At 41.2% G+C, this 25,390-nt stretch overlaps 1 protein-coding gene across 1 annotated transcript in view; it reads left to right on the top strand.

Annotated features, from left to right (window-relative positions):
- The window catches only part of arid5b (AT-rich interaction domain 5B), an 89,706-nt gene extending 65,800 nt beyond the window's left edge, over nt 1-23,906 (top strand). Inside the window, exons 6-10 of the mRNA XM_074676315.1 lie at nt 1,060-1,345; nt 8,445-8,497; nt 9,499-9,596; nt 19,417-19,627; nt 19,806-23,906. Coding sequence (XP_074532416.1) covers nt 1,060-1,345; nt 8,445-8,497; nt 9,499-9,596; nt 19,417-19,627; nt 19,806-21,785 — 2,628 coding nt within the window. The 3' untranslated portion in view covers nt 21,786-23,906. The remainder of the gene's footprint in view (nt 1-1,059; nt 1,346-8,444; nt 8,498-9,498; nt 9,597-19,416; nt 19,628-19,805) is intronic.
- The last annotated feature ends 1,484 nt before the right edge of the window (nt 23,907-25,390 follow it).

The following is a 25,390-nucleotide window of genomic DNA, read 5'->3' as shown; positions in this document are numbered from 1 at the left end:
AGGACGGCTGCAGAAAGACAGAAAATACGGGGCATGTGATTATGCAGCCAAGCCAACATGGCAAAATCACTCCAATGTGTGACAGTTTTGACTGTTAAAAGAAAGCAGGATAGTTTTGAATGTTAAAAGAAAGCAGGATGAGATTCTTGTTAATAGACCTGTGCATGTTAACAGAAATCCTGCAGAGATTAGTGGTTCCACTTTGTCAGCCAGCGGCGCCAAAACACCAGACGCAAACATGAAATTAGGAACTTTAGCAATGACTCAAGAAATAAACCAATATCAATCTGTAGACCATTTAGACCAATCTTTCTGTCTGTAAAACAACATAATTTGTGTTTATCTGAATCATTTCTATTTTCATAGATGAGTCATGTTCGCTTACTCGTAAAGCAGCCTTCTGTTTGTCTTTCCACTTCCTCAAACCATTTAATACTTATTCAAACAAGAGCAACATGATCCCACTGTGGAACAAGATGTTTACACTGGTTTATGATGCATTCTCTAAAAACAGGAGGCTGTATTGTGAACATGGGAGTAAAATACAATATTTTACAAGCCAAATCCTGTTAGTCGATGAGGGAAATTAAACATTTATGAAAATATGAAGTCAAATCATCACATCCTGTTTGCAGATGTTTGTAATCCATTTGATGAATGGTTTTCAGCTTTGAGTCATTGATTCAGTGTTTCTGTTTTACAGTAATCCTTATTATTAAGCTCCCATCTGGCATTGGTTGTGATATTTAAAGTGAAGGAAATATCCACCTTAAAAAGCCCTTCTACGGCTCTTTTTCCTATGACCTTGGACAGCTGAATCAATATTAGCAATTCTCTCTCGTAGCTCGAGTCAAACTAATCTGCACCTAATCTGTGATGACAAGACGAGCTGCTCCATTGATAATCAATGAGAGGCTGCCTTTTCAGCCTGTAAGGATATTTGTTTGTGTTCAAAGCCATTTCATCCCAAGCGTTTCGCATTATTTTAAAAACACTCTGATAAAGGTTTGTTTTTATCTGCTGCTACATGCACTGACTCCTCTAGCTTTGTCTTCACAGGTCAAACCCAACTGTAAAACGGTACCCAACGGGAAAATAACCCCCACGGCCAAACACAGGGCCAACGTTCTCGGCAAGAAAACCTCAGCTGAGGAAAAGGAGCGAGGGAAGGAGAAGGAAAGGGAAAAGGAGAGGGAGGAGAGGAATGAAAAGGAGGAGAAGAAAGAGGATGAAACATCAGAGGAGAGTCGAGCGGAGGAGCAGGCTTTCTTGGTATCGCTCTACAAATACATGAAAGACAGAGACACGCCCATAGAGAGGATCCCCTTCCTTGGCTTCAAACAGAGTGAGTAGGACAACTTATTCTCTTATTCCCTCACTGGAAATGTTTAAACAATGGAGTAAAGTCAATAGATGTAAGGTAAGGTTTGCAGAAGGACGTATATTTGGGTTTTCCTGTATTTACAGAAAAAAAAAATCTGTTAACGCAGAGTAAGTGTCTGGTTTCAGAAATGATCATCCGACCTCTATACAAAGACAGACTAAAAAGTTATCTCATCCTCATGAAGCTTGCTGGAACAAATCTTACAGGTGATGTTAATTCAGCACATATAAGACCTTTCATTTCAAGCAAATCTATTAGTGTTGTTCATTTTAATTACATATCTGCTTATTGTCCCAAAACAAAGAATTTGAATTCCAGGACATTAAAATATCATTGAAAGACATTAAAAAACATTAGAAAATAAGGTGGGAATATATACAACACATTTTTAGGTACCCTGAGGCATAGGGAACACATGACTCTACCTTAACAAAATCTACACAGTCTTGCACCTAAGATAAGCTGATTTGATTTTTAGGACAGTTTTTGCTTCTGTCACATTTTTACTCGATGTGGACTCAATTTTCACTGCAATATGAACTTTTATACGTACTTACATACTACAGGAGATCCCGGGCTAAAGGCTAAAAACTGTGAGGAACTATGTACAAAACACTTAAGTCAAGTCTTGGATCAAAGAAAAGTGAAGTATTTTCAGTTTAACATGCTCTGAACACACAAACTGTTGCTCATTGGTGCAAAGCAGCCCCAAGCTGAAACATGACACCAGGAAGATGGAAGCAAATTTTCAAAGACTTCTTTAGATTTAAATACAGGACAAATATCGATAATTCAGAGCTTATTTAAAGCAGTAAAGAGTGTAGAATTATCTGTTTTTTATAGAATTGAGCTAGAGCAAACGGTTGATTTTCTGCAGATTTTCAAAAAAGACGTGTGAATAAACGAGACGTGTATCACTGTATCACTCTCGCTTCCCCCCGGTTTAAAGCATGTTGCTGACGTCAGGTGTGATACATTCAGGGACCGTTGGAAATTTGAAAATCTAACCACTTTTTCCAAGTAGGACAAACAGTTTGTAAATACCCAACATTTGAAAATAAGTGCGTCTTTGAACGCCCCACGGGTTTGGAATCCAGATTAATCTGCGTTAATTTTTTTAACGCGTTAATTTGCGGTGTAATTAATTAATCTAATTAATGCGTTAAAATGACAGCCCTGAAATGTATAGAAAATTGGTGAGTAAAGCCTCTGTGTAGCACACCAATTTACTACGAAACAGAGACTCAACAGACTTTTTGAGGTAATGAACCAAGAAATGAAAGTGTTTACTTTGCAGAGATATCTGTAGTGTCAAATTTGAAAACACACAGTTGCTTCTCAAGACGCTAATCTGACTGTAAACAATGTGGACCACAGAGATGCTATGTATGGCTGCAGCACAGTGGCTCACAAAAGCAAGAGTGTAATTTGTAGCTTTATATATCTGTAGTCTGACTGTAGCAGAAAAAAACAACTAGATGGGATAAAGTGCACTAATATCTATTCAGAGATATTCTATGCAAAGTGAAACAAAAAGAAACAAATTAGCTGAACTGTTAAATGTCTTGTATGTGTGGAAAAGAAAATCTGAAGTCTATGTTTCCAGTTAGTTGAAATATCAGAGTGAAACTGCACCCTGTAAGTCATTAAAATCCACACAGAGAAAAACCCAGTTTGGATTTTAATCAGCTACTCTAACCGCATGTTATCTATAGTGCCCCCCTGTTGTGATCACATGAGGAAACCAGTAGCTGCTTTTCAGTCAAGTCAAGGGCAGACTTTGTCCTAACTATCCACAATATAAGAGCTTAAGGGGAAAAGTAGAGACGGCTGCCAACCGCTGCAGGCACTATGCCCAAAAATCTCTAAATTACACCACTGCTAAACTGTAAAAAAGCACACTTTCAATCTGCGGTAATAATAAACTCAAGGAATAATTGTGTATGCTGAGAGAAAAAATCTCATCTAGTGGTGAGTAAAAGACTCTGGAGGCTCACTGTCACACCACATTTTGGCTGGCTTTTATATGAGCACAGAATATCTTCTCACACTTGTCAAAGGGGCTTCCTGTAAAGGCCAAGAACGTCCTCTAACAGAGCCAAAAAGAACATCACATGTATGGGAAACACGTCTGCCCCGAGATTAAAGATTTCTAATATAGGTCGGATGCTTAGCTTGCACCAGGTGTGCACGGTACAAAGAGGAGAAACATGCACGTAAACATCATAAAGGGCGCACTCTGGTCTCCTGAAACTGAAGAAGAGCGTTTGTTTTGTGCGTTTGATCTCGAGGTAGGTACGTGGGTACTCATCTCAAACTGTGGCTTTCACATCTTTTTTTTTTTTTCTTTTCCGCCTTTATTCCAGGAAGGAAATCACATTTGCATTCACGTTGAAAAAGCAGAGAAAGATTTAGCCGTTCACATCAGCATGACAGCATCAGCAAATTAATGAGAGGCGGGAGAGGGAGAGCAAGTGATGTCTTCTGGATTTAACAGTGACAGTTTATAGCACAGTAAAAAAGTCATTACTCTAAACTATTACATGGAGGTAAGCTGTGGTCGCCTCTTTCTGCTAACCTCACCGCGGTATTTTGACAATCCTGTCATCTTGACTGCCGACATGTTGTTGCTTAAATAGGTCATTGTGGTTGAGAGTGAGAGAGAAAGAAAGAGAAAAAGAGACACAGGGAGAAATCACAAACCCATCGTGCTTCTACTTTCTGCTGGCATTTCTTGATTTGAGCTGAGAATAAAGTCGAGGTCCACGCGCCAACTGTTTTACATACAGTACATGCTTTGAATCTGAAAACCAGACACATCATAAGCAAGGCCCTCATTAAATGGTGAAATCATGCTGTTTAAACTTCGTCCTTGGCAGCAAGCACACATCAGCACATGTAAAGAGGAGGGAAAAAAAGGAAAAACACATCATAATTAATACAACAAACCCTTAGATGTAATCAGGCCCCGTTTTCATATTCTTCCCTTTAAACTCGCTACAAATGCATCCAAAGATCAAAGGACTTGCTTTCCCGCAATGGAAATTGAAATTATGTTATTTTAGTTGGGTTTGAGTAATAATCTTTTTATGGAGTCCTCTGGAGTTTAACAAAGCAACAGATGGTTGAATGATTTACCAGACTTACCCATGCTTTGTTGGCTGGGCTACAAAAAAACCCATCTGAATCCCTGGACCAAGCTGAACCTCGTCTTCCCGCTGCAGACTCTTACCTGATTTTTTTCAGGGCTGCAACTGTAGCTCTTTACAGCCCAGCAGAGACACATGAAGCACTAAAATTCTGTCAATATGCATTTACCTCCAGTGGCTCCAAACATCATTTTAATCCAGCTAAAATTAAGTTTGTTGGTTCAACACAGCTCTCTCATTCTGTGCCCGACTCTCTCATGCTGAATTTATATTTGACTCCAGGGTTTGTATGCATGAAACATCTTAGAGCACAGGTGCTGATGTGAGAGCGTCGAGCCTTTTAACCCCACGTCTGCAATAATAACAGTGTTAAGTTTTCTTTAATGTTCAATGTAGCAGGGAGGGTAGCAAATCTCTGCAGTTTAGAGACTGAAGCTGAATTATTGAGAGCCTTTGTTATCTTTTCTTTGAGACAGACTTAGTGTTATTCCATTGTAGGGATGGGTACCTTTCATATTTGAAACAATACGGTACTGATCCCTGGTACCTGGCAATTAGTATCGGTACCCAATGGTTCTAATTTTCTGCACTTTTTTGTGTCTATAGGGTAAAAAAATTAGTGCTGGGCAAGTTAACGCGTTATTTTCACATTAACCCATCAATCTATTAATGCCGTTGAATATTTTATGGCACATTAGTGCATGTTGCTCACATGCTTTTATTTTGTAAATGTCTGTTGCTGACCGCGGCGGAACTGGAAGTGAAATCGGCGGAAAAACATGATGAGTAACCAAAACAAGCATGGAGAAGACGGGCAACGCCACAGAACTTAAAGGCGCTCGCCGCCTAGTGTATCAGTCCGCGCGCACGGCGTGCCAGATATAAACAAACGCAGGTAGTCTGCCAGGACGAAGAGACACGATGAGAACTAGAGCCTTATTTAGCGGTGTTTTTGTGTGGAAGTAACGCGCTGAAAATTCTCTAAATAAACCGTAAATTGCAGACAGATATCAGAGTTTTTTGGTGGGAGTCCGTTCATTTGTGTTTTTGGTCAAGTAAAATATGGCCCCGTCTGAGTGCAGAGGAAACCGGCAGAGGAGCAGGGAGGGGGTGTTTGGTGTGAGCGCCCTGGGCTTCTGCTGCACAAAAACACTGCTGTAGGGGTAATTTCTGCCCTAAACCTTGTGATAGGACCCAACTTGTTCCATCCTGGAGTATCACTTTAATGCCCTGACAGTGGCAATAAGCTTAAATTTTGTATTTACATTTTGTAAATTTGATTTGCACTAAATATGTGATTTAACTATTACTGTATAACAAGTACTGATTTAGTGTTTGCATGACAGATGTTATGGCACTTTCACAATGTGATTAATTATGATTAATCAGGGAAATTATGCGATTAATTACAATTAAAAGTTTTAATCGTTGACCAGCCCTAATTTAGATACCTAAACATGGTACCTTTTGATTTTACGTGAATAAGTACTCAGTAGTACAGACAGAATTTGGTTGGTATCTGTAAAAGTACCTTATCCAGTACCCATCCCTATTCCATTTTTGACATTTTAGACCAGCTCTTATATGCATGTTTATAGTAGCTGTATAGGTAGTTTTAGCAACTAGCATATGAGCCTCCTGATTGGCAGGACCATCAAAATGTACTAATTTACACCTCAAAATGAAATTTCTGTCTGCTATTAGAGCTACAGTATGTTTTTCAGATACAGAATGAAGGAAGGTGATTAGTTAGTCTATTTATCCTCTAAACATAAAATGTATGTGCATTAATGAGAACCTATTTAATATAATTCCCATATTAGGAGTTATGTAACACTAACATGTATTTATTTGCTTTAAGGTACAGTTAAATCAAAAGGCGTGCAGTGAGGGGATATAAAGAAAAGAAAATTAACTGAAAGTAGCTCAAGATTTTCCTCCCAAACAGCGTCTGTGTCAAAAGCATTATTAAATAATTGCATATACTTTTCCTCTGATGCACCAATCTTTTTTCAGAAGAAACAGAAATGTGTTTTGAAAACACCTGAAAATGGCTCAGTTTAACAGTCCTGGTCTAACTGCTTTCTTTTAAGAGGAAAAATGTGGCTCTAAATTACCTCAGTAAACCCATTCACAGAGGCTGAATGCTCAAGAGAGGCTGAATCACAGGAAATGAAATGAAAATAGTCGACTGTTACAGTGCAGAGGGAGAAGAAAACATTTTCTGCTGCAGCTTATTCAAGCAAGTAGCTGTCCTTCTATTTTTATTTTATCACTTTGTTAATATTGACTTGCTGCTGCCATTGAAGGTGTGCGAGTGCAGTCAAGGTGTCGAGAGAAATGAGCGATGGTAGAATCAGGAGGAATAAACCAGGAGTAGTTGTGGTTACATTGTATATTCTGAGCGCCTTCGATGTGCAAGATTAACGTGTGTGTCTGTGTGCGTGTGTGCGCGTGCGTGCATGTGTGCGCGCGCTTGGGCATCAGCATGTGATTGTGAACATCAGTTCCAATTTGTCTCCCTCTTTCAGCCGTGTTGTCTAATTGCCATGCCATCGGTGTGTCATTGAGGCTGCATTGTGTTCCTGTTTTGTCATCCTTATCTCAGTGATAATTGCCCCTGCCAAATAGAGGGGAATTAAGAAAAGAAATTGCTAATGACAAGACATCTAAGAAAAGGCATGTTCGCTCATTTCCTTTATCTGTTCTGTTCCCTCCCCGTCCCTGTGTGCTATTGTGGTAATTACAGTCGATGCATAACAAGCTAGTTAAATAGACCATCTTTCTGTTTCTCCAGTCAGAAAGCACAATACGCCAGAGTGCTCAGTTCAAACAGAAAAACCTACCCAGCTCCCTTTGTTATTCCACCCGTGCATTGACAACGGTCGCAGAGAGGAGGGAAGGAAAAAATCAATGCTGTCAAATGCGGAGATAGGAAAATGTCATTTTGACAAATGCAAGGCTTTGTGTACGCACAGATTGAATTTTGATGGATTTCTCCCCAGGCGAGGCCTCCTTTTTTTATTTATAGGCCTTCATATAAAAATGTTAAACAATGATGTTACAGAAAGCAAATACAAATGTCATTGGCACAAAAAAAGTCCCCCAATGAACCTGTGCTGCTTTGTTTGTGGGAAATATTTCCTTTCAAAGACAGACAGCCGTTTGAAAGCTTTCTGAAAGCTCACACTGCTATTTTTAGGAAAATGTTACACAAGACTTGTATTTTGATATGGCCTGTCATGCAGTATTTGCATGGGGAAATCAATGCAAATGAATTTGCATTACTTCAAACAGAAGTTTGAGCATACTGCCAAGCGTTTGATGCCTGTAATGGTTTTCATTCATACCTGCAGGCTGCAGCGGAGGGTTAACAAATCTTTTTGTCAGGATGAAGCATATGCTGTATTTTATCACACACTTGTGATTGTACAACTGTTCAATATTCATTTGCATCCTTTCAGCTCAAGAGGAGCTTTGCTTTGTGTGAAAATGATAAAAAGCTGTTTTCATTGTGCCCATCCAGGGAATTATATAATCAGTGCATTCTTTCGAGATGATCCAAAAAAATATGACGAGGAGAGTTTGGTTCATCAATCAATAAGTCTGTCTATTGATCTGTCCCTCTATCTACTTATGTAGGGCATGACAGTATCCCCTCTAGAGTATCTGGTATTTACAGGATTGAAATTTCAGTAAAATTTGCCTTGAATAAAGGTCTTCAGCTCACTCTCCAGTGTTTGCTTATTTGGTATAAGCTCCATGACTTAACAATAGGATCTAAATACTTCCTCTAGCGCTCTATTTATCCCCTGCTCTCTGGTGTAATGACTGTATATGACGTTATGTGTTTCAGCTCAAGTCCTTTCCCAGAGTTCCTGACTGCCTTGTTTGTCTTCTGTCTCCCACAGTCAACCTTTGGACCATGTTTCAAGCTGCTCAGAAACTGGGAGGATATGAGCTGGTAAGTATTCACATATGTGGCAATATATTCCTACTCTTTCCTCAAAGCCCCTCCCTCCTTTCTTCTGTCTCACCCCCTCACTTTCTCCTTCTCCTCTCCTCCTCTTTTTCTCCATCATCTCTTCCTCTCTGTCTACCTACCTCTCTTCTTTCTTCCTTTCCTTTCTCTCTTTCTGCCCCCATTTTGCCCCTTTGAGGTCAGCCGCTATTTTCCCAAGAAGAAAGTCTCGCTCAGAAAAAAATGATGCCGTTGTTTCAAAACCCCCTTGGAGTGGAAAACACATGTTCTTCTGCTTTGCACTCGTCGGACGGAAATTAGTCAAATCGCTCATTTTTTCCCATGTTGGTGATGAAGTGAAATGCACACACTCACATATACAGTACACACACACACACACACATACACAACTGAAGTGAGTATGAGGCATTTAACTTGGCAGCCTTACCTGACGATTATTCATTCACTATTCATGTGCGACGTGTTTCCAGCGTGAAGTCAATGTTTGATGTTAAGTCGTCAAATCGTATTGCCCACGCCTGTTTCTTCATTAGCTTAGCCGCTATAATGTCATCCAAACAGACAGCCAGACCAGGTCATAAACAGGATACAGCTCATATAATCGGGGCTCATATCCCTTTTTAAAAGCCTCATATCTGCAGCTGATTATCTCACATTTCATGCCTAGGCTTTGTTAGCCGGCAGTTTTGTGTTTTGTGCCTGTCATCTGTTATGGGATAAGGGGTTATAGCAGGAACAACTGACTGCATGATGTTAACAGAGCTTATTATGTTAGAGAATTGAGTGTTGTAGGATTCAATAACTGGAACATCATGACTCAGTAACTCCCCAAGACCTCAAAATGATGTCAACCCCTCATGTTTTTCTTTTTCATATTCTTTCTTCCCCTCATGTTTTTTTAATTTCCCCCCAAACTTTCGCATTCATCTCATTGTCCTTTGTGTCTTTTCCTCTTTGTCTTACTCCTCTTTGTCTCCTCTTAGATCACAGTCCGCAGACAGTGGAAGCATGTGTATGATGAATTGGGCGGGAACCCCAGCAGCACAAGTGCAGCCACGTGTACGCGCAGACACTACGAGAGGTGAGTTATCATGTATGGCAGTTACGTATGACACGTTATTGCTATGCATGCACACATGGAACAGTTTGCACCGCCCAGAGTATCCGACCCCCCTAACCTACTCCCTCATACACAGCTGCATCAAATAGGATTGCACAGTGCTTTATTCATAACATCAGGACAGTACAAGACAAATATTGATCTCACTCAGAGGATGTTGATGCAATTACACATACATGAAGAATAGAGCTTTTAGAACTGCGTAGTAGTTTGCAAATCACTCCTCACTGCTCAACACAGTTATACCACTCAGTACTAATAGTATTTATGGGTCTAAATCTATCATGATTAGATGGGATTCTGTTGTTTTCTTAGGATTAATTGAGTATTTGTGAGCACTATGGAACTGATTACGCAGTAAATTCCATTCATGCTGCTTTACAGGCTAAAGAGGATTTAAAAGCTCCAAAAACAGCAAAATTTTGAATTATTAACTGACCTGCATGGATACACTTACATATGCAGTATAAACAGTAACCATCCATGCATTGAAAGCACACAGAGCTGCATTGCCAGATAAAATGCAAACACATGTTTTTACATATTCAGCCACCGGTTCAGGCAGAGAGATTCTGCAGCTTTTTGAACTCGCACATTACATCCACTCAGATGGTATTGCCAAACGGCGGCGAGCATATTGATACGATCCTGAGGGAGCTGTGACGATGCAATGCAGACACACAAACACGCATACACACATACACGTTTTCCCAAGGTTAAACAAATGCCAGAAATGATCCTCCCAGAGAGAGCTAACCAGGCGCTCATGAGGCACAAGACCCTCTCCACATCCCTCCAGCTGTTCACACACACACACACACACACACACACACACACACACACACACACACACACACACACACGCATACATATACAACCACACCTGTCAGTTATCCCGTGGTATGACAGCACAGCAGTATGATATAAGGAAGCTGGGCAGGTTTATACTGTGTGGAGACAGCAGGAAGTCAGTGAATTTGCAAAATAAGGCAGCAGAGCAAAGATAGAAGCTGTTCCTGGAATATTTTTGGAACCAAATATATCACTATCAGTGGTATGAGACGAAGTGACAGTAGTAAAACCTTCAGTTGGCCTGAACTGGCGATATTTGGCTATTTATTGTGTAGTGACAAATTGAACTGATCGTATGACTGTTATGTCCTCTATCATTTTAGTTGTTTTGGACTGGCACCTGATGACAGTGCAGTGTAACTGCCAGGTGGTGGCTGTAGCACGCCTGAAAGCTGTTCACTAACTGCTGATAACAAAAGAAGAAAAAGCACCAGTTCCACTTCCTGGTTATTGTAGATGCAGTGCTGTGAGATTCAGAACTGGAAAGAAAGGCAGAGATGTCTGCAGGCGTTTAAGATTTCTGTGTGGGATCCTTCAAGAAAAACGTATCAAAATGAGGTCAAATGTAAATGTCAATCTTGCATTTACAACTAGGAATGTTCGATACCACTTTTTTTCCTGACCAATACCAGCACAAGTAATCCCTCTTGAGTACTTACTGAGTACTAATACCTTTAGTACTTTTGATACATAAAATTTTAATTAACAGTGGCAGATCATTTTGAACACAGACAGCACAGTCACTCTCCCATCAAGCCCAGAAGAAAAGACAAACAACTCTCTCTGGGTTTATGATTTGTTTTTGACACATTAACTAAAGTGCAGAACAACAGAGTAACTGTTAACTCTCCGTGGTTCGTTCATACTGTCTGAGCAGGACCTGATGCATGATGCAGAGGTGTCAAACCCCGACAGTGTAGCACCAGCTACTGGTGAGGAGGACTTACTCAACAAAGACTTTTTTGCCTTGAGTATCGGCTGCTAATATTGGCAACCTTCACAATTACTGTTACTTGAAAGCAAGGGGCCGTTTACACAACAACAGCTTTAGGGTGAAACGCAGAAGTTTTGTTGCCTTTCACCCTCGCGTTTCACCGTCGCCGTGTAAACAGTGAGTCGGCGTTTTTAGTGAAACGCTGACGTCACACTCCGCCTCACACGAGCGCATACAACAGGACAACAGAACAGTTGTTACAATCGTCGGGAACTAGCATGTTGTGCTGGTGCTGCTCAATCTGCTGTATCTGCTGACTGTCTTCATACAAAATCAGCATCTGTTGCTCCACTTTTGCACTAAATATTCCTCAATTCACCAGATGATCGGCTAAACTCTACTTTGGTGGAGATCTCCCTAAAGCTGCTTCTGGACAAGACAGTTATAGAGCCGCCTGCAGGCCTGGCATGCCTACTACAGCGTTTTCAGTCCCTCTGCATTTCTGTGTAAATGCAGATTTTTTTTCATTGCGTTTTAGCATTTTCAGATGAAACGTCGTGTAAACAGGCGGTATCAGCCTGGTGCAGTTACCTGGTATAGGTACTCACCCATCCCTATCTACAACCACTATGCATGGCAATGGGTCTCTTTTCCATGCTTCCCAGTGCCTGACTCTTAGCCTAAAATACCAACTCTTGGTCCCTATTACCTTTTTCTCCCCACAAAAAAAATACAAAGAAGTCACAATAAGTATTTTCTTTGCTGACCAAAAACATTGTAAGCTGAAACCTGTGCTTATTTTACCTGCTTTTATGCAAGATGATGGTAAAACACAGTTTTTAATCTTCTCATATACACTGTTTGTCATATCTCGTCTTTATATATATCACCTGATTTCAAACATGTTTTAACTCCTCCTCCTCACAGCTATCCCACAAGTGTCCTCCTTTAACACATTAACATTCCTGCTGTATGTGTAAGTGTCTGTCGGTATTTGCTTTGCAGCTAAATCATGAGCCTCTAAATGTACCTCTAAGGGTCCTCTCAGTGTTAACCCAGCAGTTTTTCTTTACTCTCTGATACACACACACACATACACGCCCACTTTTCCAAGGTTAAACAAATGCTTGTAACAGGGTTATGTTTTAAAGGAGGGGTTCTATATTCAGACTAATAATAGATTTGACTTTCAACACCCAGCATCAGAGATGATAAGGCTGAATGTCATATTATTGCAAGAGACAGAACATGTCTTTGATCCTTATTTTGTGACTTTTTAATCTGTCTTTGAAATCACTCTGTCTCTGCTGGAATTTCTTTGAAGCCAGTAGTAAAAAAGCCACAGTCTTCATGAGTTTTTAAGGTGTAAATACGATGGTACAGAAAGTCAGGAGGAAAAAAAAAGCGTGTGGGAAGCGCTGAGGTGTGACTGCTGCTGCGCTGGCCATTCCCTCTCCAGCCACCGAGAAGCAGCTGAGAGAAAATAATGCTGAATCAATACAAGGCAATAATATACACACACTGCAGTGAATATCAGGCTGACAGAGAGGGAAGGTGTAAATCTGGAGGGGGGTGGTGGCGGCAAGAGAGCAAGAAAGAGAGGGAGAGAGATCAGCTGAAGCAAGTTTCCATTCAGGGGAATAATTTTAGCTGAGCCTCAGTGTTTGGGCTGCTAGGAGGGCAATTAGCTTCATTGTATTAACTCAGCAAACACGGCCATTCTCTCCGCATGATGAATGAGGCTGTTTGTGGGCTCGCTGAAGTGTGTGTTTGTTCCCCAGAGGCGTCTTTGTTTCCACCTTTAATCATTAGTCAATGTGCTACAGAAATATAATTCAGAATGTTCGGCGTGCAAACTGGAACAGCACTTATGTTTTCCTCCTCTCTCAGAAGGATCACTTCTGATACGTCTCAGAGGAGGAGAGCACGAAGCACAAAAGTCTCAGGCTAGCAGAAAGGACATGATTGCTGTAAATTAAGTTTGTATCAGTGGCTGTCCTTGTGTTATTTGCGCTAAAGCCTATGAATATCCACAAAAATCCAGAGCTCATTTTAAATTATACACATTATCCTTTTATAGCCCCAATGGTCAAATCATGTGAAATGGTTTCCTAGGAGATGTTATTGTGAAAAATGGAGTCGAGGGTGTAATCACTGTATTTATGCTGTCCAGGAGCAGGTAGTAATCACTGATAGTAATGGAGTTACATAGTTGGAATTGAACAAGAAATAACCTCAGCTAATTGTCATCTTCAAAGTTACTGTTTTTAGGTCGCAGAGAGACGTTCATTAGTGAATATGAGGGGGTGGGTGTCAATGTAGAAAACGTCCAAGCTGAGGTCTGAGCTCGCTGCTGCACCAATGGAAGCTTTAATGATATTTATTTAAACCGTTTCCCGAGATTAGCTGTCAGGGCCCAGTGCTCTGAATTAAAAATGAGGTCATGAAAAAGATGGCATCAATAACCTTGAAATAGACTGCCTTTTGCTTCTGTGCTGTGCCGTTTTCTCTATGCACCCCCCCTCATACACACACACACCCTCCCCACTCTCCCTCTCTTCCTTGCACTTCATGCTGTTTCTTTCATTATACAGGTCAGCGCCTTTTAACAGCTCCTACATATTTAATCCTCCTGCTTTCCTACGTGATCTCTTGTTACTAAAACATCACATTTCACTATCTCTGTTCATTTCTGCCTGTTACTGGTTTTTAATACCTTCCCATGCTTTGGCACTCTAATGTAATTGCACAACGGGGTTGGCATTGGTAAGGGAGTGGGGTGGTGGAAAAAGAAGGGGGGGTATATCCATGGCAACAGAGAAGCTATTTAGAATAATTTGCTATTTAAAAAACTGAGGTTTTTGGGCAAACGCAGACAACACAGATGAGGATATTTTCTCTGTTCTCTCTTTTTTTTTGGATGAGATCATTTCTTCTTAAAAGTATTAGATGTTTGCCAGATGCACTGAGTCTGAGGCCTGTGAAATATTCCTCGGCTCAGATCATGCAGATATGTGTTTCTTTTAAGACAGATGCGCGCCTGTTCCAATTTTAGTCGACTAGATGTTTTATTGATTCAGCCTTTATTCATTCCTCCTGGAATCAATGTTCCTCCGCATTCACTAAAGCTGCTCTCCAGATATAAAAATACATTTGTTGCTCATGATTATACGGAAACCTTGAGCCAGTCCTCACTCGAAGAAATAAAATAGAGAAGAATTTCGATTTTCTAAGAAACAGTGGACCAGAGATTGTTTTGTGAGTTTTATTCTGCTACATTCTCTGTGTCTAGCTCATGTCAGCATCTCTCTATCCGTGTCGTCCTTGATGTATTGCTGGAACATCAAAAGTGGCGCATTACATTTAAGCTTGCCTCATCTAATACTGAGCCTAAAACGCAGATTTCATTCACCCTTGTTTGGTTCTAAAACAATCGCTGGATGACAATAAGTAGTCCTGGGAAGAAAATATCACCCACGTTTTGCTTGCTTTTTATTTATTCCAAAGAGAAATAGAGAGATGTGTGGAGAGAGAGGAAACACAAGCACTATGGCAGGGTTTAAAAAGCAAAATGGTTCAATATTAGGAACAAACAAGCCAAGAAAAGCAGCAGAGAACATGGTGCCTGTCAGCGTTCTTTAAAGGCACCATAAACAATGTCTCACCATGCCGTCCCCATCAAAAGCACGGCCAAACTCTGTATATCCACCCCTCTTGTACTCAATCTGGACTTCAGCTTGTGTGGGAAAGCAGCCAAAGAGCTGCTTGTTCTTTACACTAAAATAGCAGGCAGCTATTTTAACCTCTGAGAGCGAGATGGTTTCCCCGAGACAAAATGCTTCATTGAGCTTTCAGCGATAAAATCTTTTTCCGCAGCCATCTTACAAATCACAATACTGGGTAATTTCTTTATGTTTGGATTAAATCAAAGGTCCAAGGTTCCTCTCCCCTGGTGGCTACGAAAAATCACAAATTACAGCTGTGACATGTGACAGCCAGTTGAGTGTGTGAGAATCTATTCAAGTCTGCTGAGATTAATACCTGGTTCAGTGTGGCTAATTAAATTAATGACATTCTTGCAGAGGTTTTGCTCCACTGCCGGGCAGCAAGAGAGTATGTATTTGATATTAATGGGTATTAGTACGCAAATGTTTCTTTTAACAGAGAACTCCACATTTATTTTTAACAGTTAGGACACATTTCTATCTCTCTTGGCTCACACCTGCTATGGCGAACATTTACTCAGAGCTGCAGCCGCAGCAGCTAATGAGAGCAAACCCCAGGGGAACAGTAGAGGTCATTTTAAATCTGGTATTTTCAGACTTGACAAAGGACTTAAGTTTTTCATACATTCCTGTGCTGCCCTCCTGTTTTAACTGCATGAATGAGGGTCACCTCAAGTGGTTTGGCTTCCAGACAAAAGAGGGGCTTTGAGGCATGAATCCAAAGCAGAGGGAGCAGCTACAATGTCTGTTTATCCATCTGCTGGCATCTTGTCTCGCTTTCTCTGCAGCAGCTATTGTTTTTCTCATCATGGCTGTGATGATGCTTAATCATCACATTTAGATTTGATAAAGATTTGATTTTATCTTTCTAATTTTATTCTCTTTTGCTCACAGGCTTGTAAAAGTAAGTCATTTTCTCTCCTCTGAATCTATCTACAGCCTCCGGGGCTTGTCCACCAGCTCTTTAAATAGCCCCCCCCCCTTTCCTTTTTTTCTTTTTTAACGCACGAAGAGGCTCTTGTGATCTTAACACAACACCAGTTTAAATTAATTTCAGCACGGATGGGAGGGAAACTGTTGAAATGGAACAGCCTGCAGCCTTTTTCCACTTATTTGGTGACTTAGGCATTTCTTGGATTCTCGCACGCTGCTTGTTCCTGTAACACAAAACTCAGATGAGAGCAGCACATTGCTGGTAAAGTCACCTTGTTTTTGCCAAGTAGTGTTTTTTAGGAGGAGGTGCTTTGTGTGCTATCCATTATTTCAAAGGCACAGACATGCTTAGTAAGCAGTTGTGGTTTGTTGAGGAGGTTTTACGTTGTTATTGATCTCACTGAAGATAGATCAGTCATATACAAAGCACTATGTGTATACATATACAGTCATCTTTTCCATCCTAATGACTTTGGCTTTTGTCTCTCTGTGTCTATTCAATGTCTAATCTCTTCTCTGCATATTTTAGTTGCTTGTTATCAACATGGAAAACGGCTGCTTAAACAAAAGCCGGCTGATAAATTGGCATGAGAGGAAGTTAAGTATTTATTGACCTCATAAAAATGTTGCCTCTCCTCCCGCCTTAATGAAATTCTTTCCTGGAATCTCTCAGTGCCACACACTCCCCCTAGTGGCTTGTATTAATAACTGCACCTGGCTGCCTCTCAAGTACAGCAGGGGCTGCCAAGATCAACCCTTCTCTTTCCTTGAAGGAAATTGCTACTTATATAAGTGGTATTGTATTATGAGTTCTATATTACATGATCATGACTGGGTTATATATATTTGTACTGCTTGAAATTACTCTAGTGATTCACACTGAGAGCCTCACACTTTAAAAAAAAAACATGGAGTGAAAAATAAAAAGAACAAATGTTCTGCAGCCTGAACCTTCTTTAATTATTCAGCCTTTTTTTTTTTAACAATAAATAAATAAAACAAAAAGAGCGTGTCTCATTGAAAGTTGTCCTTTGAGGAATAAAGCAGGCTACATTTTTTCTCAAGCAGAACAGAGCAAATAATTCCAACAATTTCAGAGGCTTCCTGAGAAAGATTTCAGGTTTTCCTTTGCCCACAAAGCATCTCAGTCTTTTCATTTGGAACTATTTAAGGCTTCAGTAATTTCCCGGGCTCGGCTCTTACATTATCCGGGCCTGTTACTCCCCCTCCTCCACCCTCCACCCCATATTGACATTCCATAGAGCTGACCCAGGCCAAGGCAGCCGTCTCTTTCCCACAGATCATTGTGATAGTCAACAGTGCACCCTGCTATATATTGTATGTATATGCCACTTTTCCAGCCCTTTGATCAGTAATAGCATGACTGCACATGTTGAACACACATTTGTCAGGCTGTAAGAAAGGATCCCGCAGAGTCATACTGGTGGAACATTTCATAAACCTGCTTTTTCTGTGCATGAAATAATGTCTAATTATAGGACGCCTGAGAACCGCTTCCCTATTTGTAATAAATAACTCTGCTGCTATTTAGAGTTAAAAAGGCTGCATATTTTTTATCTGGTTTTCAAGGATTCTTCACTGAGAATCATTTTTCCTCTTCATTAACATGTCATTATCCCCTCTTTCACTCTCTCTCCCTCTGTTTCTTTTCCCTCCCTCCCCTTTTCTCTTTCACAACCCCTTTGCTCTCCCTCTTTCCAATAAGTCACATTTAATAGTACATTTCCTTTCTTGGCCTGGGGCCTGGTGCCAGACCAGCTGTATGAAATGTAGTTTCACCGCTTTCCCTGCCAGCACTTTTGTTCAGAGGAAAAAATAACAAAAAATCCCACAGAGCCTCTTGAACTCTCCGAGGCTTTTTTTTCCCCTTCCTTTTGAAGAGGAGGCGAAACAGCTCTTGATTCATTGTTTGTTTTACCGCCATGTCCCTTAAAAGGAAGACTGCAACCGTCTCTTGTCGTTACACGAGAAGACCTTATTTTTTTCACATGACTGAGAAAGTCATGTTTCTGTCTGGCTTTTATGGATTGTTATTGTAAAAAAAAAAATCCCTGACAGAGAAGCTGGCGAGGTTTTCAGAGGAGCTTATTGAAGATTGAAGTGTTGTAGTTTTTCAGTTGTCCTGGTTTCCTCTTCCACTATGTTCCTTATTTCTGGTTAAGTGCCAATTTCCATTTTCTTTTTTCTGAGCAATAAAGTCTAAAAGTTTCCCTCGCTGGTTCCTTTATGTCATTATTTTACACATGGGTATTTTTATGATATCCAGATCTGAACGTTCCCATTAGTAATGACATTAGATACGGAAAAAACAACCCAGGACGTTTTCAGCACAGAAATAACAAGTCAAAAATAGTTGGGGCTTTTTTTTTTGCAGCGTGTTTTTTGTCAAGTTGAATGGACTTAATTGAGAACGAGTATATCCAGATTCCCAGCATTTAATCATGTCTAACTGTGTTTATTCCTGTTTAATGGACATTTTGTGAAACTAGAGCATACGGGTACCATTTTCATTACCTAAACAGCTTCTGTGATTAATCATGTTAGTGTTGTAATGCAGTATCGTGTGCTGTAAGGTTCCTTTTTAATATTTGATTTCAATTCTACCAGACGTTTTTCTCATTTTCACTCTGACCACATTAGCTTAACACCCACAAACATAACACACACACACACACACACACACACACACACACACACACACACACACACACACACACACACGCATTCTTCTCTCTCATGGCTTAACTAATACCAAATGTGATCTGTCTCAGCGGGAGATTACTGGTTATGCACATTTTCTCTCTCTCTCTCTCTCTCTCTCTCTCTCTCTCTCTCTCTCTCTCTCTCTCTCTCTCTCTCTCTCTCTCACACACACACACACACACACACACACACACACACACACACACACACACACACATACATACACTTACCTCTGGCAAACATCTGAACCTGGATTTCCCCTAACTTAGATTAATTACAGCGGGATTCTTGATGCTTGCCAGGTATTAAAATAGGAAGTTAATACTCTCCAAGCTTGTGTCTACACTGCAGCTTATTCTGTTTCTTTGTGTTAGCTCAGCTATACTTAAATTGTTAGTCTCATTTTTACCCTTTCGTATGGACACAAAGCAGGAAAATGTATGCTTTGAGAAGTTCTTAAGTTAAGTTTTGTGTATTTTTCAATTTTGTTGGATAAAACTGATGCAGTTACACTTAAGATATCGTGTCTTCTAAGCGTTTAATCACACAGCATGGAAAAAACACAAACTCATCTAAAAAAAAAAAACAACATCTGCATTTTCTTTTCCTTCAGGCTCCTCCTCCCATATGAGAGGCACGTTAAAGGCGAAGTAGACAAGCCCCTCCCCTTAACCAAACCCAGGAAGCAAGAGGGCGGCCAGGAGAAAGCACCAGGAGCCAAAGTCAAAGGAGTAGGGGCCAAGAAATTGAAAGGGGCTGGCAACCCCAAGCAAGAGAGTAAAAAGGACGGAGAGAAGTCGGTAAAAGGCCAAGAACAATCACAGGTCAGTCACTGCTCCCCAACAACTGCTGCCTCATCACAATCCCTGCTCACTTTAACGCAGTTTTAGTTTCGTTACCCTTCCCATCTCAGAAATGCTATTTTTTTTAATGGACAAAAATGTTAAAATATGAGCTCTTCTTTCATAACGGATATACTAACTTTTGTTTTTTTGCATTCAGGATTCCAAGGAGAAAGCAGAGAATCATGAGCTGTCCTCAGCCATCAAACAGGAAGTATCTCTGAGAGATGAGCCAATCATAATCGAGGAGGAAGAATTACATCTCACCCTAAAGAAAGAGGAGTCCTTAGCAGTGGAGCAGCCATCTTCCCGCCGCCCTACCTCTGGGCCAGATCCAAAGAGGGGCCCACATGCTGGTCTACCCCTCCTCCATGTGGGGGCCAGTTCCCAGCCTGAATGGATGCAAGTAAGCGAGGCCCTCCAAGCAAAACTCTCCTGTGAACAGCAAACTGAAGGGCATTTCATTCCTAAACACCCCTACCTGCCTCACCCCTGGGATCAGAGCAAACCTCCAGGACTTGTCGCTCTGCCCGAGCCCTCCTCCAGGGTCAAAGACTCTGAAAGCCACGGCGGGAGAGTGGGGAAGGTGTTACCCATGTGTAAGCAGGCAGAGATACAGTGTATAGACTTAAGCATTGATACCTACCCAGAGAAGGAAGACTATGGGGTGATTAAGAAGGAGTCGACGCAGACGGCAGCCTACTGCAAATCTAGCCAGGGCGTCATGTCTCCTTTAGCCAAAAAGAAGCTCCTCTCCCAAGTCTGTGAGTCCAACCCCTACCCCTTTACATCTCCCTCTCTTCAGCCTCCACCTCCAACAGCTGCCTCTTTGCTCTCTGATGTATCTGAAAGAGAGAGGGAGAAGAGGAAGGGTGAGGACGACCTTGGAGGCAACATCCCAGAAGTAGCACCCATTTTCAGGCCGTCAGTCATCCAGCACGCCCAGAGCAGCAAGTCCCACCAACAAGCCACCAGTGGCCAGTCAGAGAGGAGCACCAGCGGGGAGCATCTAGAGACTTATCGCACAAGCCACCACCTCCCGTCGCATGTCAGTCTCCCATGGCAGCCATTTCTGTCCCGCAACCATGCCCAGGATGGTGTGGAGAACAATGGAGAGGCGGTACTTCAGGGTCCATCGGCTCAGTCCCGGAGCTATGCCAGCGACTGCTACTCCTCCCCTCACCTACACAGCCTGTACCGGCAAACTGAGAGCTGTCTGAGTCAGGAGAGGATGGCCGGCCTCACCAATGGAGAGCGGAGGGAGCACTACACCCGGGAATGTGAGGGCAGCCAGGGCTTCGTCTGCAGCGGGCTGGAGCCAGAGGGCCTGGCCTACAGATCTCACTACAGTGACCGGACTCAAACACACAGTGAGAGGAGAGAAGCTGAAGATGAGCCCAGGGACTTCACAATCTCCAAACCTCTCTCTCAGAGGCTGTCCTCCTCCTTCTCCAAGCCCCCCTTCTGCAATCTCCCCTATCCCATCATGCACCAGAGCATGGATTCCCATCCCAAGGCTTGCAGAGTAACTCCCATGACCATCTCTCCTGCAAAACAGAGCCCAGCAGAGTCGTCGCAGCCGTACCCCAGCCCGAAAGCGTCCGGTGATTCAGCGCTCACCAGTCCCATCCGGCCCTGTAAGCGGAGCCTTGCAGAACCTGAAGGTGAAGAAGTCCCAGAGAGGAAAGTCCGTGTGGTGACACCTATTCACCCCGCAGGTGCAATCCGACGCAGCGACCCAGAAGAGCTTAAACCAGCTGAACCAGCCCATGGCGTTCACCTTAACAACCACCTCCCTGAAGGCCACCCTGCAACCACATTCCCCCCGCACCATGCTGCACCCTTCTACCCCAGCATGTACCCAAGCTTGGTGTCGCCCGGAGCGCAGGATGGGCTCCAGCAGCACCCAGGTCTGCAGTACCTGAAGAGCCAGTCTGCAGTTTCCCCTCTCGTGCCCCCGTTAGCTTTCCACTCCATGATGCTGCACAGGCAGCTGCTGGCCTCCAGCCCCTCCCCTCACCACTTCTACAGGCACCCAGGAGGGGCAGCACTGTACGGGGACCTGCTGCACCACCTGTACCCTCTATCTACCCTCCCTCCACCTCAGCTCTCCTCAGTACACCCCAGCACCAGACTGTGAGGGAGAGAGGAGGGTTTGATGTCCCTCTTCTGCTCCTTCTTCATCCTCAGAAACATTTTCAGCTTCTCTTTCTGTCTCTCTTGCTCGGGGATTGTAGAAAGAAAACACTGATTCTAAAAATCTGACTGATAACAGACTGATGCAGAGTGGAAATTCCATTTTCTTTTTTTTTATTTGCGTATGCATCTGTTTCTATACTTTGCACTGTTCTTCATTTTTTATCACCACTTACTGTATCTTTTTGTTGTTGTTGTTGTCGTTGTATACTTATTTGCACAGTGCTTATGTGTTTGTGCTCACGAATCAGTTTGCCGCTCTTGGTCACCATGAGTCAGGTCGTTGCTCTGGATGTGTGAAAAGTGGAGGGCAACAGAGAAAAGCCATTTGTTTACTGCGTCTGAGGGCTAAACTTTTTTGCTTAAAAACACTACGAGTAACATGACAACGTAAATGAAATCCTTTATATAACTAGAGGTAATCTTCAACAGCTGTTTAGTGCATTATTACACTTTTAGGCAGCCACTTGTGTTGCGTCTGTTTACATGTCTCTCTCCACGCTGAAAGCTGTTTGTGCCACAGTAAATCCTCCTGGACTCTTGTAGAAAGGACATTAACACTCACCGCGGTGCTGCGTAACATGGATTATAGTTTCATCGTAACATTCAGAGGTGCTGTGTGTACCAGATGTACTGTAGACTCAATTTTATGCTCAGTTCAGGTTTGTATTTACGAAATCGTGTTTCAGTCCAGATCAAACATAACAAGCAGTTTTCATGTTCAGTGTGTTGACAAATCATGAATGTTGTTTTTAGAGTAAACTAAAGCAGGTTCACTTTCTACATGGAAAGTTATTAGACCCCCAAAACACCCTTTGTGATGAGTAGACTGTAGCAGCTTGTTTTCGACTGTAGGACCAGCATAATGAAGCAGCCGCCTGCTGTGGAATGCTCACCACAAGAAATCAGCATTTCATCTTTTTGTTCTTGACTTGAAAAGCTTTTTTTTTTTTTTTTTTTTATTCCATGGACAGACTCTTTTTATTCAACACGCTGAAAAAGACTCACTGTATGATTTTTAATAGGAATGTTGTCACTTAAAATATTATTGCTTTGCAAATATCTGTGCCTTTCGCAGTCTTGGATTAGAGTTAGCACTACAGTTGTTAAGGTTTATCTTCTGTAGCAGGGTAGGAATATCAATATTACTGTCACTCTTGTTTGAAATGCAAAGACACCCATACATAAGAGAAACTATATGGCACATTTGGCTGTTAGACATGATTTGATAGGTAAGGCACAAGATTTGAAGTTTTTAAAACAGATAGGGCCACTATTTGTGCTTAAGTCATTCTATTTACTTAGCTTAACAGTGTCAGGCAGTCGATTATAGAAGAATCTGCGAAGATTTACCGATAGCTAATATTTACACAGGTCTGGTGTCTGTCGTCCGCAGGGCATGTGTCTTCAATGTGATGAAAGGTGCCAGACTCTGTAAAGTATGCACACCATGCTCCATAGCCCGAGGTGGAGAGAACACCTGCTCTGACTTTTACAACCACTAGAACTGCAACCCAGGATAGTCAAAGTACACGTTTGACGTGTTTTTCAAAGAAGAAAAAAAGTGTAAAGATTTACTGAATACTTAGGTAAAAACATTCATTTCTGATTAAGTACTGTACATTGCTGTATGTAGGTATAACTGGCATTAGTGCTGGCTCCTGTACAGATCATTCATACGGGATCAACTCATGACAACCCCTCTCTTGTCTTATTTTCTGTAAATAACACTGTAGATAGTGCAGCGTGGTTGTTATCATATAAACTGTTATAATCTGTAAATAGTATTAAAAAAACAGTATAAAAGTCGGTTACACAATCTAGCTGTGTCCTTGTTTGCTCTGTTCAAGGCCACCGAGATCACGTTGGATTTAAACAAACACTACAATTTAAGAATTAGGATACTCTTTTTTTTTTTTTTTTTTATTTGTTGTCGTTTCACTTTTTGTTTTCACGTTGTTTTCATTAATGTGCATCCTGAAAGTGTTTTTGATACAGTAGCCATCTGTTTACCAATCACCCAGCTGGCGAGCAAGACAAAAAAATGACATTTTGTATATGACCTCCTGTATATTTAATTAAAATATTTTACTATCTAAACACGTTTCCTCAGGTGTGTTCTTTAACTGAATTTCCAGGGCTGAATAGAGTGATATTCAACACAAGTGTAAGAACATCAATGTAATGTTGTATTTTTCCCTGAGTGAATTCAGTGTGAATGGGGTTGTATTATTGTAATACCATTATCTGGCTATGAGATTCCATCCGCCTTAATCTTCACAACAGGCTACTTCTGGGCTCACAGCCAGAGACTCCTCTCCAGTGTTTGCTGCAGTGGAGAAATGTGCCCGTGCATGTATCTCTCTGTGGTGTGTGTTGGGCTATAATAAAAGCTATCCTTTGACTTTTATTGCCACCCCCTAGTAAATCTTTACCATGAAAAATATTCAGTAATACTCTCAAGCTCAGCAAAAATAAAGCAGCCTCACTGGGGTAGAAAGTAGGCCGTTTTATTGCAGATCAGCTAGAATAAAAAAATGCAGTTAGCTTTCTAGACAACAAAGAAAAGAGAGCAAGAGGATTGCACTTATGGAGAAACAAAAATAACAATGATATTTTTCACATTGCACTATACACAAATTATTCAGCACTAGGGCAGGATTAATGTAGTCCTACTTACAAGTACATAAACAAAGTGCCCCCTAAAGTCTAAATAATTAATCTGCTAAAAGGAACATAGAGATAACAATATCATCCCATGACATTAAAACGGAGTACTTTCATTTTAGCAAAACTACAAATCAGTCTTGGTGCTGTAATTGTGTCCACAAATACAAAGACTTTTAAAAACAGACAAAATAAAATGATTATTTGATTTGATCAGTCAAGAACGTTTAGTCTTTTTTTTAGTCGCTACATAAGGATCACATGCCCTCTATACAACTTTATACAGTACAGAAAGGGACTGACATATATATCCTTTACTGTATGAATAAAAAACTATTTTAGCTGTTGTAAAAGATTTATCTGAAATATTACAGCTTTATTTTGAAAGATTAGCTTCCAAAATAGTGCTGTTAATAATTAATAGAATGCTGTTTGTCTCAAACTGAAATGGTCCATGTGTTTTTTGGAACACGTATTATGTAAACATATCAAAATCAGTAAAAACGAATGCCTGAAATCCAGAGCTTGACTTTTCTGATTTTCTTTGTTTTTTCTTACAGGTTTTTAAAGTCCAACTTCAAAGTGATTACTGTAGTGTTAGTTCACAGGAGCACAGAAACATTTTGCAAAAAAATGCTTGAATTAAGCAACATTCCCTTTAATACAACCATTCTCAAGTCTTTCACAGCTTTAACTAAATCCCCCTGTAATCCGCCTCCCCCCAAAATCTACATCCCCTACTCTTGATTAAAAGGAATTTAGAGGGTGAGATAAAATAAAATGGGTTTGTAACTTTCTCCATATTGCTTCATCTTGCCAAGCACTTTCTGAGAAAGTATCTAAATGTTTTGCCCTTCCTGTGTTATTAAGAAGACCATTTTT

This window comes from Halichoeres trimaculatus, unplaced genomic scaffold (genome assembly GCF_033239565.1).
Source record: "Halichoeres trimaculatus isolate MK-OKI-2021-1 unplaced genomic scaffold, fHalTri1.1 fHalTri1_scaffold_8, whole genome shotgun sequence".
Classification (NCBI taxonomy): domain Eukaryota; kingdom Metazoa; phylum Chordata; class Actinopteri; order Labriformes; family Labridae; genus Halichoeres; species Halichoeres trimaculatus.
This window is presented reverse-complemented; position numbering and strand designations above follow the sequence as displayed.